This window comes from Aspergillus melleus (genome assembly GCF_016097325.1).
Source record: "Aspergillus melleus strain CBS 546.65 chromosome Unknown contig7, whole genome shotgun sequence".
Lineage (NCBI taxonomy): Eukaryota > Fungi > Ascomycota > Eurotiomycetes > Eurotiales > Aspergillaceae > Aspergillus > Aspergillus melleus.
This window is the reverse complement of record NW_025763376.1, coordinates 736,294-754,858: the sequence shown is the minus strand read 5'-3', so window position 1 is coordinate 754,858 and position 18,565 is coordinate 736,294. Positions and strand designations below refer to the sequence as shown.

Genomic DNA, 18,565 nt, shown 5'->3' with positions numbered 1-18,565 from the left:
ACCACTGTCCGCCGAAATAGACCGGACGCTCGTTTGCTCATATCCTCTCTGTCTCTCTCTTTAGTTGGTTGAATTCCTTCATCATGGAAACACCCAAATAAGGCAAATTGGTACCGCCCATCCTTCCGAAAACCCCTCCCCCCCCGGACTTGAAAGATCAAACACCAAACCGCAGCACAGACATCAAATAATAATCATGTATCTCTTTTCTAAGCATGTGAAAACCTTGTCGGTTTCTCGAAATCCGAGCCAGGTCTATTTAAACGCCATCAACTTCTGCCAGTGCGTGACTTGAAACTCTTGGTTCGAGACTACACGGTAAGTTCAAAATCTACGGAGTCTGTGGGTTTCTGTAATAACTGATATCTTCCCGCCGCATAGCCAATCGCAAAAAATGCTTTGACAATCCTTATAAATCTTTCAGCCGACGAAGAGATATTGGCCAATCTTGCGAATGATGATCCCTTCGTGGACACTCTTCTCGCCAAGTTGACCGTAAGTGCTCCTTGGCCAATGCTACTCCTCCCTTAACCGTCTTGAACGAAGGAAAGAAGTCAATGCCCCGAAACAACATTTGTACTGATAGACATGGAGCAGAATACCAAGGAGCCAAACGCAGATGATGTCTCCATGTTAATTGCCAACCTTGCGAAGTCCAGCAAAATAAGCCGGCTTCTTACATTGAAGCGAAAAATCCCGGAGTCTGTGTCTAGCTCAGCTTTTGCCATTGATCAACTGATGGATTGTTTTGTGAAAGGCGCAGAAGGTGCTCTCAACAAACATGCCAATTATGATTATCTATCATATCTATTTGCCGATCTATCCAAGTCTGAAGAGGGCCGCGCGTATTTTACGACTAGACAGGACTACGACGGCGTTGTGCCAGTCACGAAGCTGACTGTATTTACAGAGCACAAGAGCACGGTGCGGAGAAAGGGGGTTGCCTCAACTATCAAAAACGTCGCATTCGACGTCCCTTTCCATACCGTGCTCCTCTCCGAAGATGGTGCTAACATCTTACCCTATATACTGTTGCCAATTGCTGGACCAGAAGAGTTTGCTGAGGAAGAGTCAATGGACATGCTAGCGGACCTTCAATTGCTCCCACCAGACAAAAAGAGAGACAGTGACCACAGCATTATAGTCACCCATCTTGAAACTCTCTTGTTGCTCACAACCACACGAGAGGGGCGAGATATCATGAGGGCAATTAAGGTCTACCCAATCATCCGCGAGTGTCATCTCCACGTTGATAACGAGGATGTCCAAGAGGCCTGCGACAGGCTGGTCCAGGTTATAATGCGTGAGGAAGAGGGTGAAGAAAGCACAAATGCATTGCCGGAAAACGGCGGCAACACAAATGGCCAGCGACAAGAGGATGAGGAAGAGAAGGTTGTGGAGCTGTTTTGAGTGGATGCCATCCATCAGAAGGAGACTGTAGGGGATTAGAGAGCGTTTCATTGGAGTACCCATCATTTGGTCCCTCCGTTATTATTGTACATCATCGATGATAAAAAAAAGCATATGTAATGCGCATCCGGTTGTAGTGGAGTAAACTTGGCGTTCTCTTGGATTTTCTTAATCAACTGACTTCCAGCTATTCACAATACTCTGTGGGTGTAGGGATTTATATTCATGTGCCTCGGTAAGAAGGTCGTATAATGTCCTAGTAAACCGCCTGGATTTGGATGCCCCTATTATGAGGATTGTTGATAGGCAGTCAGCCAGTAACATAAAGAGGCCACTGACCACGGGGCTTTGTAATAGAGAAGAGTCTGTCTGATGCTAGATCAAGTGAGTGGTGGACGAGCTCTAGACAATGAAGATCTTGTGACTAGCACTGGTTGGATATATAGAACTACATTCCTTGACACTATATGACATGAGACCATAGAGAACGTCAGTACGATCAATAATGAGTGAATGGATCCCGCTATGGCTTGAAAGAGACCCAAGCATAGGCTGTTTCAACTCGGAAGAAAGAAAGGACGCCGTCATTGACCAACGGCGTGATTATCTAAGCGGTCCGGCGCGGTCTTGAGAGTCGAACCACATCCAACTCACCCGGCACTTGATTGCTGAACCACCTCAAAGGCCAAGCTGATACCTGCCTCGGATTCTACACGCAATCAATCTCTGATCCTGAGGGCCAGCCGCCCTTATTAGGAGCCTTTCATCTGCAGTTTTTGCGTACCCTCAGGGCGCGCAATCCACCCCAGCTCTACCATGACTACCCCTACAAACAACACAAACTCACGAACACCAACCGGATTAAATGGGCCACCGCCGATGAGAATCCGCCGCCCAAGGGTGGCAGATCCTTTAGTGCGGCCAAGGAAGAAGCCTACAGCCGTCAAACCGCCTGGTTTGGCATCATCGGGGAATGGTGCAGCCTCGAAACCATTCCCAGTGCGAGCAGCTGGATCCATTCCCGCACCCGCCCATCAGACCGACAAAGGGAAACTTCAGTCGCCCTCGAGTAATTTCTCAGCAAACGGATTCAGCGGCCCTCTGTTATCTGAGACTTACGTGGACTACCCCCTTGTCACCACCAAGCGCGAGCTACGAGAGGGCTTAAAGCATCACATTGCCCGGTTTGCGTCGAAGAAAACCGTTGATCCCCGCGACGAAACCCAGTTCACGCGACCAGTTCGGCTTCAGCGCCGTGATCCACGTGCGAAGTCACATGCGGTAGGCGCGGATAAAGGCAACCAGAAATCCCCGGCTGAATTTGGCAACCAAGTGGATGATGCCGAACGCGAGGAGCTGGAGGCTAGGAAGGCAGCACGGGAGAAAGAGCGTGCGGAAAATCTGGCTCAGATAGCGCCCTCTGTTGGATCTACAGCGAAGAGAGCGAATGCCCCCAAACAGAAAACACAGCAGGTCTCAAAAACAGACATGACGCCTGACGAGATAGCCAGAACACGAATCAAGTACGAAGAAGCGTTGCCCTGGCACTTGGAGGATTTCGACAACAAGAACGTTTGGGTTGGAAACTATGAAGCCGCCTTATCAGAAACCCACGCAATATTTGTGCTTGAAAACACGGGCAAAATGAGAATGATACCTATTGAGAAGTGGTATAGGTTCAATGCCAAAAACCAATTCAAGGCTCTTACGATAGAAGAGGCGGAGAAATTCATGGCAAAGAAGGTTAAAGATCCGAGATGGTTCATGGAGAAGCAGCAGGAGCTTGCCCAACGAAAGGAATTGGATCAGTACGCGAAGCAGCGGAAAGTATACGCTGGCAAACAAGGCGTACCAGGTGGTGCTGAAGGCTTAGAAGCTGGCGAGATGGATTTCGAAGAAGACAGATTCGCTGATGACGAGGAGCACGATGATTTATTCAATGAGGACGAGGATGCGAAGGCTGCCGAAAAAAGGATCAAGCAAGATCAGCTGAAGGCGAACGTGTTCGATCTGAAAGAAGAAAAGGAATACGAGGAAGAGGAGTTGCGAGAGAGAAAGGAAAAAGAAGCTCGTCGGGTTCAGGGGAAGAAAGTGAGGAAAGCTCTCCAGAAGAGAGAGAAGAATTACGACTACAGCAGTGGGTCTGACGTTAACCCCTACTCCGACGAAGAGGTAAGTTCTTCGCTTTCATCTTTTCTCCCTAGTTTTTGCACCTCCATCCTTCGATTGATCTCCTGCTGATGTATCTTTTATAGAGCTCCGATGAGAGCGAGGCCGAGCGGCTTAAAGAAGAAGAGCGAAAAGCCGAGGAAGAGAAGAATAAAAAAGATACAGCGACGTCTTCAAAGGGTGGAAACACCCCTTCAGGTCGTCCCAAACATGCTGATCCCCTCAAAAAAGGCTCGGCTACTGCAACACGAAGACGACTCGGGTCACCCAATGTTTCTGACGCGAGTGGGACGGACACGTCCCGCAAGAAGGGCAAGAGCAAGCATGCCTCGTCTCAGCCTACGCCTCAGCCTAGTTCTCGCCCTATGTCGCCAATGGCGTCTGCTGCCTCTGTAAGTATTAATATCACAGCCTGTTACACCTAGCAACTGATGTTCTTCAGATTAGCAAGAAGCGCGTTCGGAACGGACCAGGTGCTGGATCTACTAGCGATGTGGATCCTGGTGCAGGTTCGGGTGGTGAGATGAGTGAGAGTGGTAAGACTAAAAAGCTTAAGCTTAATCCTCCTTCTCTGGCTTCTCGTGGTGGAACACCGCAGGGGTCACGAGCTGCCAGCCCGACACCTCTGGCCAACCGAAGTTTTTCGGGAAGTCGGGCTAGTAGTCCAGAACCATTGAAAGGTATTTGCAGGCCATCATGAAGAATCTATTGGTTCCGTCCTCTAACTAACGCATGTAGGCCAAACCCTTGTGTCCACCCCCGGGGTTTCTAGCAACCAAAGCTTTCCTACACCTGCAGAGATCCATGCCGCTATTCCTCAGACTGGCATTCTAAGCAGCGACCTACTGAAGATATTCCGCCCTCGCATTGGAGATTCTAAGGAAAATCACCGGAGATTCATAGCAATTGTGAAAGACGTCGGTGTTTACGGAAAAGAGGATCGTCTTTTACGGCCAGGTGCTTTGAAAGACAGTGGGGAATGAGGGCGAATTTATGTAAATGTCGCTCAACATTGAGATGACTAGAAGGCGTTGTTTCAGCGTTCGCGCACCCAAACCGTTGGGATAGAGTGACCTTAGGTCTGGAGAAAATTTAATGTAAATTGAACAGTGGAATTGAAATGCGAAAACACTTCTCAACACCTAGCGCTAAGACAAAGCATTTTATACTCAACATGGATAAGCACAGAAAGACAAACAAAATAACATGAGATATCCCTGGAAAACCTCGGACGTTGCCATTTCCTTTACTCAAACTTCTCCCAGTTTGCCAAAATATGGGCAATACGAGGGGAGTTCGTAAGCCTGTAGACATCTTCGAAGTATTCCTTGGTGATTTCGAATGGGCGAGCCGTGACATTCGGAATGTACTTGCCAATCAGCTTGCTGGGGTCGATAGTAGTCCGGTTGATCTTCTTCAGTAGGAATGACCGGAAAGGCTTCACACCGGAGCGGAGGAAAGTGCTGTGGAAGGGAACATCAATTCCCTTGAGAGGGATTGTTGCAAAGCCTCGCTCAAGAGAGATAGGGGTGGGCTTCGACTCCGTCTGCTTCACACATTCGTGAATGATACTGACAAGATGGGCCTTGACATCTTCTAACGACATGCTCTGCATAAGAGCGGGGATGTCGATGTTTTGGGCCTTCAAGTAGTTAAGCAGATTCGTCAGGCAGTCAAGTGCTCGTAACTGTGAGAGTCAGTGGAAGATTCTTACGCCATCGGGGACGGGGACTGGACTTACATCACCAGCGGCAACATATTGCATGTTAGCCACGTTGTAGTTGACAATTTCCAAGAGCCAGCCTGTTTGCTCGGAGATGTTTTCGACCACATACTGCAAAGCCTGCTCGTTGAAAGTCTTGGAAATGCGGCTTGGATTGACAGCGCACATGGAATAGTTCGAGCGACCCTGCTCATCTCGCTCCACAGCGACTTGCATAGTCAAGCCTCGGTAGAAAACGACGGAAACCAAGCTCTCAATTGGCATGACATCGGCCAGCGCAGCAAGGGCCGAATATTCACCGAGTGAGTGGCCCGCAAAACTGCTGTCTCTCTGGACGAGGCCTTTGGAGCGCATATCTTCGAAGCTTGCCTTCTCCATCAAAGTAAGAGCTGGCTGCGTGAATTGGGTTGCAGAAAGCAGTCCTGACGGTGACCGGTAGGTGTAAGAGGATGTGGTCTCATCGACTTCCTTGAAAATCTTCTCGGATTTGATTGTGCCATCCGCGTTCACAGACTCGAAAGTCATGGACATGTAGTTCTGACGGATAGCCTTTCCACGTGGGCCACCAAAATAGACAGTGAGCTCCTTGGGGTTGTTCTTGACAATGTCAATTATCGAAAGCCCGTAGTTCTCGATAAAGTGCCGATCAGCTCGATCCCAAACTTCACGAGCAACGGGGCTGCTGCCATAAAGCTCCATTCCCATGCCTTGCTCTTGCGAGCCTTGTCCCGTAAACACATAGGAAGTGACAGGCTGCTCGACCTCGGCTTCGCCCAGTAGGACCTTGTCCTCGGTTTCTTTGTTGCTAGCCTCAACCTTGATGATTTTACGACCAGCAATCATACCGACATGTTGTAGTTTAACCGTAATCATGTCATTGGGCAAGACCATACCGACGAGCGACACATGGAAACCGCGCACACGCCCAATGTTATTTTCAGCCGCCCAAGTTTCGACATAGCTGCGCACAGCAGCACTGGTATACATGCCATGGGTAATAGTACCCGGCAAGTTGGCATAGCTGGAAAAGACACGAGAGACATGAATGGGGTTGTAATCGCCAGAGACACGAGCGTAAGTCTCGTTCGACGTTGGGGCCCGTAGAACCAATGGAGTTTTGCCGCTAAGAGGGATTGGGTTTTCAAAGTAGACAGGCTGTTCTATCGAGTTTCCGTTGCGCTGAAGATAGTCGATAACCGGGTTTCCGTGGGAAGTGCCAGCCTCATAGTCAACCGAAGCGACTTGAATGATCTCCTTAGTGGGGAGCTCAAGGAGAACCTGACCAACCGTCTGAACGTGGCTAAAAACGGACTTGTTCTTGAACTTGATCAGACTTTGAAGACGGAAGGTCAAAGTTTGACCAAGGAGCTCAATGTCAGGCTCGTCCATGCGGAACCATTCCTTAGAACGAAGGACAGCCACATCCCTACTGGAAGCAAGATGAAGCTGCATAGGAACCTCATCCTTGCGCTGAAAAGTGTTTTCAAAATCAACGTAGGCGCCTCTGTAAAGGAACTGGCTTGTAACATGCATGATGGGCTTTCCATCCCTCTGGATGGTACCGCAAACTTCAACCATTTTTCCAGAGTCTTGATTGATGACCGAATTAATTTGTGCCGTGGTATCCAGCACGTCGCCAACCTTAAGTGGCTGGGCTCCGGGGACCATCTTGAATCCGTTCGACAAGTGGACAAGCTTCAACAGATCTCCATCGATGGTACGAGGGAAGATAGGCTTCGTGATAGCCTTCCAGCCTGCAACAATGGCGAAATCCATGGGAGCAAATACCTCCTTGCCAGGGCGATCGACAAAAGCCTCACCAGTGTTGCCAACAGCATGCACAAAATCGGCAACTGCCTGGGAACTGATTGTCTCACGACCACCGGAGAAGGTCGCGGTTGTGGGGGTATCAAACGGAACATCCTTGTTACCAAACCAGACGCGGTAGTAGAATTCCTTGATACGATCGTTGCGACCTTCCATGACCTCTCTGATCGGTGCATATCCCGCCTCGGGGTGATATGTGAACAGGAAAGTCAAAGGAACAACGCCGGCTTCAGCAGTTCTCCCTTCGAACAGCGTCAGGCTGATTTGCTGATTCTCGTTCAATTTCACCTCAATTGTTCTAACCATCTTTCCGGACTGGTACGGTTCTCTGACGGTAATGGACGTCTGGGAAGGATCGTTGGGATGCGTAATCTCAACATACATCCCCGAAGTTGGAGCAACAAGTCGTTTCATTGGGTTGGACTGGAACCGATGGCCTTGAACAAAGATGTCGGCGAGAAAGAAAGCGTGTCTCCAGGAAAATGATGAGCCGGCAAGAAGGCTCAACCACCCATCAAGGCTGGGCAGATCTGCAGAGGGCGAGGATGAGAGCCTGTAGGTGACCTTGTTCGAGTCTTCCGCAATGGTGAGACCTTCAGTTTCCGAACCGTCGATAGTCTCCTTAAGGTGACCACCAAAATATTCAATGGCAGGAATCTTCGACTCGTCACCGGCGTACACATCCTTGATCAAACTCTGGATATGCCCCTGATGAATGCTATCCAGAATATCTTGGACGGGTTGGTCGATCACGTTCGAGAACTTAGCGGCCATCGGACCCTGGAGAATGCAGGTTCTTCCAACATCCTGGTCCACAACGGCCTCCAAATCCTCACTCTGCCAAAGAGAATCCTTCTTGAACCAGTATTCGAAGTTCTCATCCAAGGAAGGAACAAATGGAACCGGCTTTTGCCCACGTCGTTGGCATAGAAGGAGGAAATGCTGAACGTCCTGAGCGTTGATGAGTTGCGAAGCCGACTCAGGGTATGCTGCCAAGATATTATCGATCGCCGGGTAGGGGGTGTTCAACTCCGAGTAATTTTGAAGCAGAGAGGGCTGACCCTCGGAGGCAGTAAAACGCTCTTCGACTCGGCGAATAAAATCGCCAGTCAGTCTTTTCAGCGAGTCATCAATCCATCGTGATTCATGCTTGACATACATGAGATCCACCATGCGATGGACAACCTCAGTGTACGTCATGTCTTCCAAGTCAACGGTTTCGCCGGCCGCGTTGCGGCCAAACCACACCTTGTGGAAATCGTCGTTGAGCTTCTGAATGATGTAGTTGCGCTGCTTCTTGAGCTCAGGCACACGCTTAGACTTGTCAAGCTTGAAGATCTTCTGGTCCATTTCGTGCCAGAATTGAACACCTCTGGTAGCAAGTTTGTGAATTGGTTCGCCCATCTCAGAAAGGACCGTGAGCACGCCACCAGCGGGACCGCTGTATGTCTTTTCCCAATCCTTGTCGTCAAGACCAGGGGCATCAGCAATGGCCTTCTTGGCGTTCTTGGACGTATGCGCCTCCTTGGCGATCATCATGCGACTGCCAAACAAGCAACCATCAAAGGGCATAGGCGGGTATCCGAAGGAAGACGACCAGGTACCAGAAAGATACGGGTAAGTATCTTCGGAGCCACCAAAGCCACTGCCAGCAACAAGGACTATGTTGTCACAGCGTCGGATACGACTGTACATTTGGAGGACAGGCTGGTGGAAGTCCTCAAATGAGTGGTGACCTCCACCCCGACCTCCAGTCCATTGGAGAATAACCGGGAACTTGGGGTTCGCCTTCGCGATGTTGATGACTTGTTGGATGGCGTCGACAGATCCAGGTTTGAAAGCAATGTGCTTAATCCCGAGAGTCTCGATGTACTCATTGGCAACTTCGATAGAAGGAACTCCGGCACCGATTGTAAGACCTTCAATGGGCACACCGTCAGCCCTCAACTTCCCAATCAGAGGAATCTGCCAGGCCATGGCGCGAGGATTGACATAAATCAAGTTGACCGTGATACCACGACCGGGGGGGATCGCCTTCTCGATCTTGGAGACAGCTTCGGTCATCGTCTTGGCATTGTAATAACCACCACCGGCAAGTTCAACATGGTAGCCCGCATTCATAGTCGCAGCAACGAAATCCCATGGGACAGTGGTCGGTGTCATTCCAGCAACCATGATTGGGGGAATACCAAGGATCCGACTCATCTTCGTATCAACAAAGGTTTGACCAGTCTTGTTTTTCACCAAGCGAGGCCCATATTCTTTGACCCAGTCAATGGCAAAGTTCACCGAATGTTCGTCGCGATCGAAGAGCTCCGGCTTGTAGCCAACTTCGGCGTTGGTACCATCCATAGCCCCAGCAAGCACAACACGAACACCAGTTCCATCCTTGTTTCGGTTCGTAAGCACTCCGAGGCCAGAGATTCCGCCCGGACCAAAATCAACAATATGAGTAGCTCCGGGGAAGACGGTTGCCTGTTCCCAGTTGACCGCATCGTGGGTAATCATGCGAACCAGCTCGGGGACTATATTTGCATCCCCAAGTTCCTTCAAGTCCTCACCGCTTTTGGTGCCATAGACGGGAATGTTCAAGGACTTGGCGGGAATCTCGATATCCTCCAAATCCTCCAGAATGCGATCGTATGCCGAAGCCAGGTATTGGCTGTGGAAAGGAGCGGTGATGGGAAGGAATCGGTTGACAAATCGGACCTTCCGCTGTGTGAAAGGAACACGGTTCTGGTCTAATCCAGTCGGGGCCTTGACCTTACGGAGACGGAGGTTCAGACCGTACAGGGAGAGCGGTGGTCCGGTAACGACAAAGTTGCGAGCACTGTTGACCAGAGAAATGGAGATGTGGCGATCCTCGGGAAGGTGTTGATTGGTGGTATCAATGTGTTCCTGGACAGCGGATCTGGGAAGGTCGCGGATCGAAAGCATAGGAGTCGGGTTGCCTTCTCCATTCTCAATGGAATCTTGCAATACTGACGGAGCAATGGATGTGCGGGGATAGGCCTGTTGGCTGCGCAGACCGATCCAGAAGAGCATTGTCAGTACATCCTTCGCGGCCTTCTCAAAGCTTTCCCAAGTAGTTGTCGACGCGATTGCTGCGGCAGTGACAATGCCCTGAGAATGACCCGTTGTGCCATTGAATCTCTCCAGAATCTCTCCAGGCTCCCTTCCAAGAACCTTGCAGGTGACCACAAAGTGTGCCAGCTGAACCAAGCCAATTAGCGGTAGACTCACGGGGGCCGAAACCAGATAGTCTGTGTCTGGCTGAGAATCGCTATCCTGGAGCCACTGGAGGATATCCAGGCCCTTGGGATACAACTTGCTGGCTTCGGGCTCACGCGACAGGGACTGCAGCAACTCAGCCGACGAGGTAATCAAGTCATCCACAAAGGAAGAGTACGTGGAGTAGATTTCTCTGAGTTCATCAAAGTATTCTTCGATGTTGCCTTGGCCGCCGAAGACGGTGTAGATGCTTGCTTTCTCGTCCGAGGCGGCACGGAACAGCGCGGAGTCGTAAGGCTTGGTGGGACGACCAGCAGCAGCTCTGCCGGCGTAGTATGCTTCCACGACAGACACCTTTTTGGCCGTAATACCCGGAAGACCGGCGATGACTGCATGAACGTCGTTGCCACGCATGAACGCCCGCTCGAATTCATTGAGGGCAAGCTTCAGGACCTCTAGATACGTTCCCTGCGCATCATCCTCGCCTTCCTCAACTTCGTGGGCAACATGTCCGATATATCTGGCCACAAGCTCCGCTACCGAGGAGGGCTCGTCGTCTTGGGCAAGCTCGTCCGTCGGCTCAGGAAGCGAGGCTGTGAAAACGTCTTTCAATTGGGAGGCGTGGAAGTGAAGAGAAGTCGGCACAAGGAAGGAGAATTCGAGGGATCCATGAGACAGGATCAGTGGCCGCAGCGACTGAGATGAGCGTGGAGTATTAATGCCCGTCTGGGGCCCGGTGGATGTCCCGTACATCTTTCTCGTGATCTCGTATCTAACTTTTTTCCTTTCCAAGTAGACCTTAGCTTTCCTTCCTCTAAGCTCGTGAATTCGGGGACATACCGGTTTTCGTAAAGCTGAAGGCTATAATTCTAGCTGTTCTAATCAAATCTGATTTAAGATCATATGTTGGTCCACCCTTGACCGCGTCTTTCTTTTTTTTCAAATAGAAAAAAGACGGGAAAAAAAAGGCGTAGTGAAAAAGAGAGGGCGGATAGTGCCTGTGAAAACAGGACTTTTAAGAAGAATAATAGAGTATAAAGGGGGGGAACTGAAGAAAAAGTGGTATTATAGCAAGTAAATAATATTAATGTGCACGAAGGGAAAGGAGAAAAGGTCCCGTGGAGGGAATTGAGACTGCCGTGAAATGATAATGGCAGGAATAAAAAAAAAAGGTCAAAAAAAAAAAAAGGACGGCGAATAATACTTACGATCCACGCAAGCCATGGTATTGGACGGAATACACTGTTGAACTGATGGGCGGAGAAGAACCCGCACTTTTGCGCTGGTTGAATGAGAAGCGGCCCGATGGGGTATAGTGCCGAGCGGAAACTCCCCAAAGGTCCGAAACGGTTGGGCTGGACCCGGCGGATGGTAACAATACCGGCCCTCCGGCTGTATTCGTCTGTATCACAAAGGTACCTACTTTACTATCACAAGGTCACAACTATATCCCAACAACAACTGTAGGTAGATTTCAGCCTTTTGGTCCAGCGATCCGACCCGTTCAATGCCTTTTCTTGTCTTTTCTTTTCTTTTCTAGAAACATGCAAATCTCGGGAGATGAGGGACTGTCATTCAAACGAAACGTTACCCCGCAGCGAAAAGCCCTTGGGCACTCTTAGGTCTGGTACCTGATACTGCTCTAGGTGGGTAAGTGAACAGGTGTATCTGCAGATCGATAATATAGGCTCAGATATGTGATGTATCATAAACTAGTCAGTCACAAGTTTGGGATGTTGATCAGAGACAAGAACGAATATAAGTCAGGAAGGAATATAAGATCCGGAAGGTTCCTAAGAGATGACTAATCCCAAATCTGCGGTAGGCGTGTACCGTACAGTACTGGCCGTACTCCGTACTCCCGGCCGTATGTATGGAACCTACGGAGGAAGGCAGGGAAACTACTATGGACTGCGGTGCTCTTTTCCTCCCGCCCCAACACCCACCAAAAGCTCAGCAATCGGGAGCATTGTGCTTCTCTCTCTATCTTCACTTCGACTCTCTTTTGACAATTCCCAATTGGCATTGTTCACTTCTAGTTCGCCGGTATATATTTTTCCCCACTGTCTGTGGTTCCAAAACTGAGTGGGCTTAGCGATTCCCACTTGGAGACGGTGTGCTGTGAAGGTTTTAAGTCATTACAGTATGTTAGACCCGTTTCCTCTTTTTTTTTTTTTTTCCCCTACCTTTCACCCCAAATACTATCTCCGTCCAGAACATCAATCTAGAGCGAGGTTGATGAATTACACGCTTCTTCAAATGATTTACTGACTGGTGCATATTTGGACAGTTTTTTTTTTTTTCTTTCTCGTTATTAAATAGATCTTTCTAATCACTTCTTCTCGCTCTGTTCCTTCCCTTAGCGGCCGCCGTCAGTTGAGAAACATCGTTCACGAAGCGACGCCTAAAACCGGTCGTGTGCTTTCTTTCCTCTTTTTATCCCATACTTTCAATCAACTTCGCCATGCGCCCGGAAGTTGAACAGGAGCTTGCTCATACCTTGCTGGTTGAGCTTCTGGCTTACCAGTTTGCCTCGCCGGTGAGATGGATCGAGACCCAGGATGTTGTTCTCGCAGAACAGCGAACAGAACGAATTGTCGAAATTGGCCCGGCAGATACATTGGGTGGCATGGCCAGACGAACGATTGCGTCTAAATATGAAGCATATGACGCCGCAACGTCAGTGCAGCGCCAAATACTCTGCTACAACAAGGATGCGAAGGAGATATACTATGACGTGGATCCTATAGAGGAGGAAGCGGAAGTTGAAACAGCACCTGCATCCAGCGCCCCGGCACCTGCTGCTCCCGCGGCCGCAGCGGCACCCGCAGCCGCAGCGCCGCCACCTCCCAGCGCCGGCCCGGCAGCAGCAGTTGAGGACGCCCCGGTCACGGCAGTCGATATTCTGAGAACCTTGGTAGCACAGAAGTTGAAGAAGGGCTTGTCAGACGTACCTCTGAGCAAGGCTATCAAGGACTTGGTGGGAGGTATGTAACCATGATGGAACCAACGATGGCATCCCAAGTACAAGCTAATTGTTCTGCTCGACAGGTAAATCGACATTGCAAAACGAAATCCTCGGAGACCTAGGCAAAGAATTCGGGTCGACGCCAGAAAAACCAGAAGACACGCCCCTCGATGAGTTGGGCGCATCCATGCAAGCGACTTTCAACGGCCAGCTGGGTAAACAGTCTTCCTCTCTCATTGCTCGCCTGGTGTCATCCAAAATGCCTGGTGGCTTTAACATCACGGCCGTCCGGAAATATTTGGAGACACGATGGGGCTTGGGATCTGGCAGGCAAGATGGTGTCCTTCTTCTCGCTCTGACGATGGAGCCTGCCTCTCGTATCGGATCCGAGCCTGATGCCAAGGCGTACCTTGATGATGTCGCCAACAAGTATGCCGCGAGTGCAGGTATCAGCCTTTCTGCCCCGACAAGTGGCGGTGATAGTGGAGGAAATACCGGAGGCATGCTTATGGACCCTGCTGCTATCGATGCATTGACCAAGGATCAGCGTGCCCTCTTCAAGCAGCAATTGGAGATTATTGCACGATACTTGAAGATGGACCTACGTGCCGGCCAAAAGGCATTCATCGATTCCCAAGAAACCCAGAGAACGCTGCAGGCCCAGCTGGATTTGTGGCAGGCTGAGCACGGTGATTTTTACGCATCCGGCATCGAGCCGGCCTTTGACTCGCTAAAGGCACGTGTATACGACTCGTCTTGGAACTGGGCCCGGCAGGATGCCCTGAGCATGTACTATGATATCATCTTCGGCAGACTGAGGGTTGTTGATCGCGAGATTGTGAGCCAGTGCATCCGCATCATGAACCGCTCAAACCCCCTTCTTCTTGAATTCATGCAATACCATATCGACAACTGCCCAACCGACCGGGGTGAGACGTATAAACTCGCCAAGGAACTGGGCCAGCAACTCATTGAAAACTGCAAGGAGGTCCTGGGTGTGTCCCCCGTGTATAAGGATGTTGCCATCCCTACTGGCCCCCAGACCACTATCGATGCGCGAGGAAATATTGGATACCAGGAAGTTCCTCGAGCTAGTGCTCGCAAGCTGGAGCACTACGTCAAGCAGATGGCAGAGGGCGGCCCCATCTCAGAATACAGCAACCGGACCAAGGTGCAAAACGATCTTCGGAGCGTTTATAAGCTGATCAAAAGACAACACCGCCTCTCGAAATCGTCTCAGTTGCAGTTCAACACGCTTTACAAGGAAGTGATCCGCGCCTTGAGCATGAACGAGAACCAGATCATGCCGCAAGAAAATGGCAACTCCAAAAAGTCTGGCCGAAACGGTCTGAAGCGCAATGGAAGCCCACGTACAGGCAAGGTTGAAACGATCCCTTTCTTGCACCTGAAGAAGAAGATGGAGCACGGCTGGGAATACAACAAGAAGCTTACCGGTATCTATCTCGACGTCATGGAATCGGCTGCTCGATCGGGTCTGACATTCCACGGCAAAAACGTTTTGATGACAGGTGCTGGCGCCGGCTCGATTGGTGCCGAGGTTCTGCAGGGCTTGATCAGTGGTGGAGCCAAGGTTGTGGTGACAACTAGTCGGTACTCGCGCGAGGTTACCGAGTACTACCAGGCAATGTACGCCCGCTACGGGGGCCGTGGCTCGCAATTGGTTGTGGTTCCTTTCAACCAAGGTAGCAAGCAGGATGTGGAGGCTCTCGTTGATTACATCTACGATGCCAAAAAGGGCCTCGGCTGGGACTTGGACTTTGTCGTCCCGTTCGCCGCAATTCCCGAAAATGGCCGCGAGATTGATTCCATCGACTCCAAATCAGAGCTTGCCCATCGCATCATGCTGACCAATCTTTTGCGACTGCTGGGCTGCATCAAGTCTCAGAAGCAAGCCAATGGCTTCGAGACTCGCCCTGCCCAGGTTATCCTTCCCTTGTCCCCCAACCACGGTACTTTTGGAAATGACGGCTTGTATTCTGAGTCGAAGCTCGCTTTGGAGACCCTGTTCAACCGCTGGTATTCCGAAAGCTGGAACAGCTACCTGACTATCTGTGGCGCCGTGATTGGTTGGACTCGTGGTACCGGATTGATGAGTGGAAATAACATGGTTGCCGAAGGAGTCGAGAAGCTTGGCGTCCGTACTTTCTCCCAGCAGGAGATGGCTCTCAACCTTCTCGGTCTGATGGCGCCTGCAATCGTCAATCTCTGCCAGCTTGACCCGGTCTGGGCCGACCTTAACGGTGGTCTTCAGTTCATCCCTGACCTCAAGGGTCTCATGACCAACCTTCGCTCCGACATCATGGCGACGAGCGATGTTCGGCAAGCAGTCATCAAGGAAACGGCCATTGAAAACAAGATCGTCAATGGGGAGGACAGTGAAGTGCTCTACAAGCGTGTTACTGCAGAGCCTCGCGCCAATATCAAATTCGAGTTCCCCAACCTGCCTGACTGGGATCAAGACATCAAGCCCCTCAATGAGTCCCTCAAGGGTATGGTCAACCTGGACAAAGTCGTTGTCGTCACCGGTTTCTCAGAAGTTGGACCGTGGGGAAACTCGCGGACACGCTGGGAAATGGAAGCGCATGGAAAGTTTTCCCTTGAAGGGTGTGTGGAAATGGCTTGGATCATGGGTCTCATTAAACATCACAATGGCCCGCTAAAGGGCAAGGCCTATTCCGGCTGGGTCGATTCCAAGACCGGTGAACCCGTGGACGACAAGGATATCAAGGCGAAATATGAGAAGTTCATCCTTGAGCATTCTGGAATTCGCCTTATCGAACCCGAGCTGTTCAAGGGGTATGATCCCAAGAAGAAACAGCTGCTTCAGGAGATTGTGATCCAGGAGGACCTGGATCCGTTTGAAGCTTCAAAGGAGACCGCCGAGGAGTTCAAGCGCGAGCATGGCGACAAGGTTGAGATCTTTGAGGTCCCCGAATCTGGAGAGTTCACTGTCCGCCTCAGGAAGGGGGCCACTCTCCTCATCCCCAAGGCCCTCCAGTTCGACCGCCTCGTTGCTGGACAAGTCCCGACCGGCTGGGATGCGAAGAGATATGGTATCCCTGATGATATCATTGAGCAAGTTGATCCGGTCACGCTGTTCGTTCTTGTCTGCACCGCAGAGTCAATGCTATCAGCGGGTATCACCGACCCGTACGAATTCTACAAGTACGTTCACCTGTCGGAGGTCGGTAATTGCATTGGTTCTGGTATTGGTGGAACGCATGCCTTGCGGGGTATGTATAAGGATCGTTACCTGGACAAGCCCCTTCAAAAGGACATTCTCCAGGAGTCTTTTATCAACACCATGAGTGCGTGGGTCAACATGCTGCTGCTGTCCTCCACGGGACCTATCAAGACGCCTGTTGGCGCTTGTGCCACCGCTGTCGAGTCCGTTGATATTGGTTATGAGACGATTGTCGAAGGAAAGGCTCGCGTCTGCTTTGTTGGTGGATTTGATGACTTCCAGGAAGAGGGATCGTATGAATTCGCCAACATGAAGGCTACCAGTAATGCCGAGGACGAATTCGCTCATGGCCGCACTCCGCAGGAAATGTCTCGACCCACGACCACCACTCGTGCTGGGTTCATGGAATCCCAGGGCTGCGGAATGCAGCTTATTATGAGTGCACAGCTTGCTCTGGATATGGGCGTTCCGATTCATGGTGTCATTGCTCTGACGACCACAGCCACCGACAAGATCGGGCGCTCAGTTCCTGCTCCGGGCCAGGGTGTTCTTACCACCGCTCGTGAGAACCCCGGCAAGTTCCCTTCGCCGTTGTTGGATATCAAGTATCGCCGCCGACAACTCGAATTGCGGAGAAAGCAGATCAAGGAGTGGCAGGAATCGGAACTGTTGTACCTCCAGGAGGAAGTTGGAGCCATGGCCTCTCAGAACTCCGACTCCTTTGACGTGTCAGAATACATGCAGGAGCGAGCTCAGCATATTGAACGGGAGGCTATTCGGCAAGAAAAGGATGCACAGTTCAGCCTCGGAAACAACTTCTGGAAACAGGATTCCCGCATCGCCCCTCTTCGGGGTGCTCTTGCTACTTGGGGTCTTACTGTTGATGATATTGGCGTTGCCTCTTTCCACGGAACCTCCACCGTGGCAAATGACAAGAACGAATCCGACGTCATCTGCCAACAGATGAAGCACCTGGGCCGCCAGAAAGGTAACGCTCTCTTGGGTATCTTCCAGAAGTATCTTACGGGACACCCGAAGGGTGCAGCGGGCGCATGGATGTTCAACGGATGCTTGCAGGTCTTGGACAGCGGACTTGTTCCGGGCAATCGCAACGCCGACAATGTTGACAAGGTCATGGAGAAGTTTGATCACATTGTCTACCCCAGCCGCAGCATTCAGACGGATGGAATCAAGGCGTTCTCGGTTACCTCTTTCGGTTTTGGCCAGAAGGGTGCTCAGGTCATTGGTATCCACCCGAAGTATTTGTTTGCGGCCTTGGATCGCGCCCAATTCCAAACCTATAAAACCAAGGTTGAGGCCAGACAAAAGAAGGCATACCGCTTCTTCCACAACGGCTTGATCAACAATAGCATCTTCGTCGCCAAGAACAAAGCGCCGTATGAGGATGATCTTCAAAGCAAGGTTTTCCTCAACCCCGACTACCGCGTGACGATGGACAAGAAGACTTCTGAGTTGAAGTTTCCCACAGCACCTCCCAAGCCCACAGACCAAGGTGCTGAGAGCACTCGGAAGATGGTGGAGTCGTTGGCCAATGCCAACATCGCTGACAACTCAAAGATCGGCGTAGACGTGGAGAACATCGAGGCGGTCCCCATCGATAACGAGACGTTTGTCGAGAGAAACTTCACTTCCAAGGAGGAGCAGTATTGCCGCCAGGCAGCATCTCCCAGGGCGTCTTTTGCTGGACGTTGGAGTGCAAAGGAGGCTGTTTTCAAGTCTCTCGGCGTCTCCAGTAAAGGTGCCGGAGCTCCACTGAAAGACATCGAGATTGTGAATGATGCTACCGGGGCACCCGTGGTCAATGTAAGTTTCCACTCCTCAGGTCTTTGAGACAATGTAAACTAATATATGGTCCAGCTCCATGGCGCTGCGGCCGAGGCCGCTCAGCAGAGTGGCGTTAAGCAGGTCACTGTCAGCATAAGCCATACCGATTCCCAGGCCGTTGCTGTTGCTGTTTCGAAGTTTTAAAAATCGGTTGATGAGCAATGTGTTTACAAAGATACATAACTAC

At 50.8% G+C, this 18,565-nt stretch overlaps 4 protein-coding genes across 4 annotated transcripts; 3 read left to right on the top strand and 1 right to left on the bottom strand.

Annotated features, from left to right (window-relative positions):
* Positions 1-630: 630 nt before the first annotated feature.
* HGH1 lies at positions 631-1,410 on the top strand (the record flags this gene model as incomplete). Its single annotated transcript, XM_046092978.1, has 1 exon — positions 631-1,410. One exon carries the CDS (start codon positions 631-633, stop codon positions 1,408-1,410), a length of 780 nt encoding a protein of 259 aa, XP_045948956.1.
* Positions 1,411-2,083: 673 nt separating this feature from the next.
* TFG1 (transcription factor IIF subunit TFG1) lies at positions 2,084-4,719 on the top strand. Its single transcript, XM_046092977.1, has 4 exons — positions 2,084-3,582; positions 3,666-3,971; positions 4,022-4,259; positions 4,318-4,719. The coding sequence occupies exons 1-4, from the start codon at positions 2,227-2,229 to the stop codon at positions 4,560-4,562; spliced, it is 2,145 nt and encodes a 714-aa protein (XP_045948955.1). The 5' UTR covers positions 2,084-2,226; the 3' UTR covers positions 4,563-4,719.
* On the bottom strand, positions 4,720-11,431 carry FAS1_2 (tetrafunctional fatty acid synthase subunit FAS1). The gene is made up of 3 exons (XM_046092976.1): positions 11,201-11,431; positions 5,321-11,144; positions 4,720-5,266 (listed from the first exon to the last, which is right to left on the bottom strand). The coding sequence occupies exons 2-3, from the start codon at positions 11,111-11,113 to the stop codon at positions 4,826-4,828; spliced, it is 6,234 nt and encodes a 2,077-aa protein (XP_045948954.1). The 5' UTR covers positions 11,114-11,144; positions 11,201-11,431; the 3' UTR covers positions 4,720-4,825.
* Positions 11,432-12,824: 1,393 nt separating this feature from the next.
* On the top strand, positions 12,825-18,522 carry FAS1_1 (trifunctional fatty acid synthase subunit FAS2; the record flags this gene model as incomplete). Its single annotated transcript, XM_046092975.1, has 3 exons — positions 12,825-13,347; positions 13,412-18,357; positions 18,412-18,522. The coding sequence occupies 3 exons, from the start codon at positions 12,825-12,827 to the stop codon at positions 18,520-18,522; spliced, it is 5,580 nt and encodes a 1,859-aa protein (XP_045948953.1).
* Positions 18,523-18,565: the final 43 nt, after the last annotated feature.

Coding starts and splice junctions, on each gene's coding strand:
- FAS1_2 (XM_046092976.1), bottom strand. CDS start 11,113: ATGTACGGGACATCCACCGGGCCCCAGACGGGCATTAATACTCCACGC. Junction 5,267..5,320: donor AATATGTTGCCGCTGGTGAT/GTAAGTCCAGTC, acceptor TGACTCTCACAG/TTACGAGCACTTGACTGCCT.
- TFG1 (XM_046092977.1), top strand. CDS start 2,227: ATGACTACCCCTACAAACAACACAAACTCACGAACACCAACCGGATTA. Junction 3,583..3,665: donor ACCCCTACTCCGACGAAGAG/GTAAGTTCTTCG, acceptor TATCTTTTATAG/AGCTCCGATGAGAGCGAGGC. Junction 4,260..4,317: donor TAGTCCAGAACCATTGAAAG/GTATTTGCAGGC, acceptor TAACGCATGTAG/GCCAAACCCTTGTGTCCACC.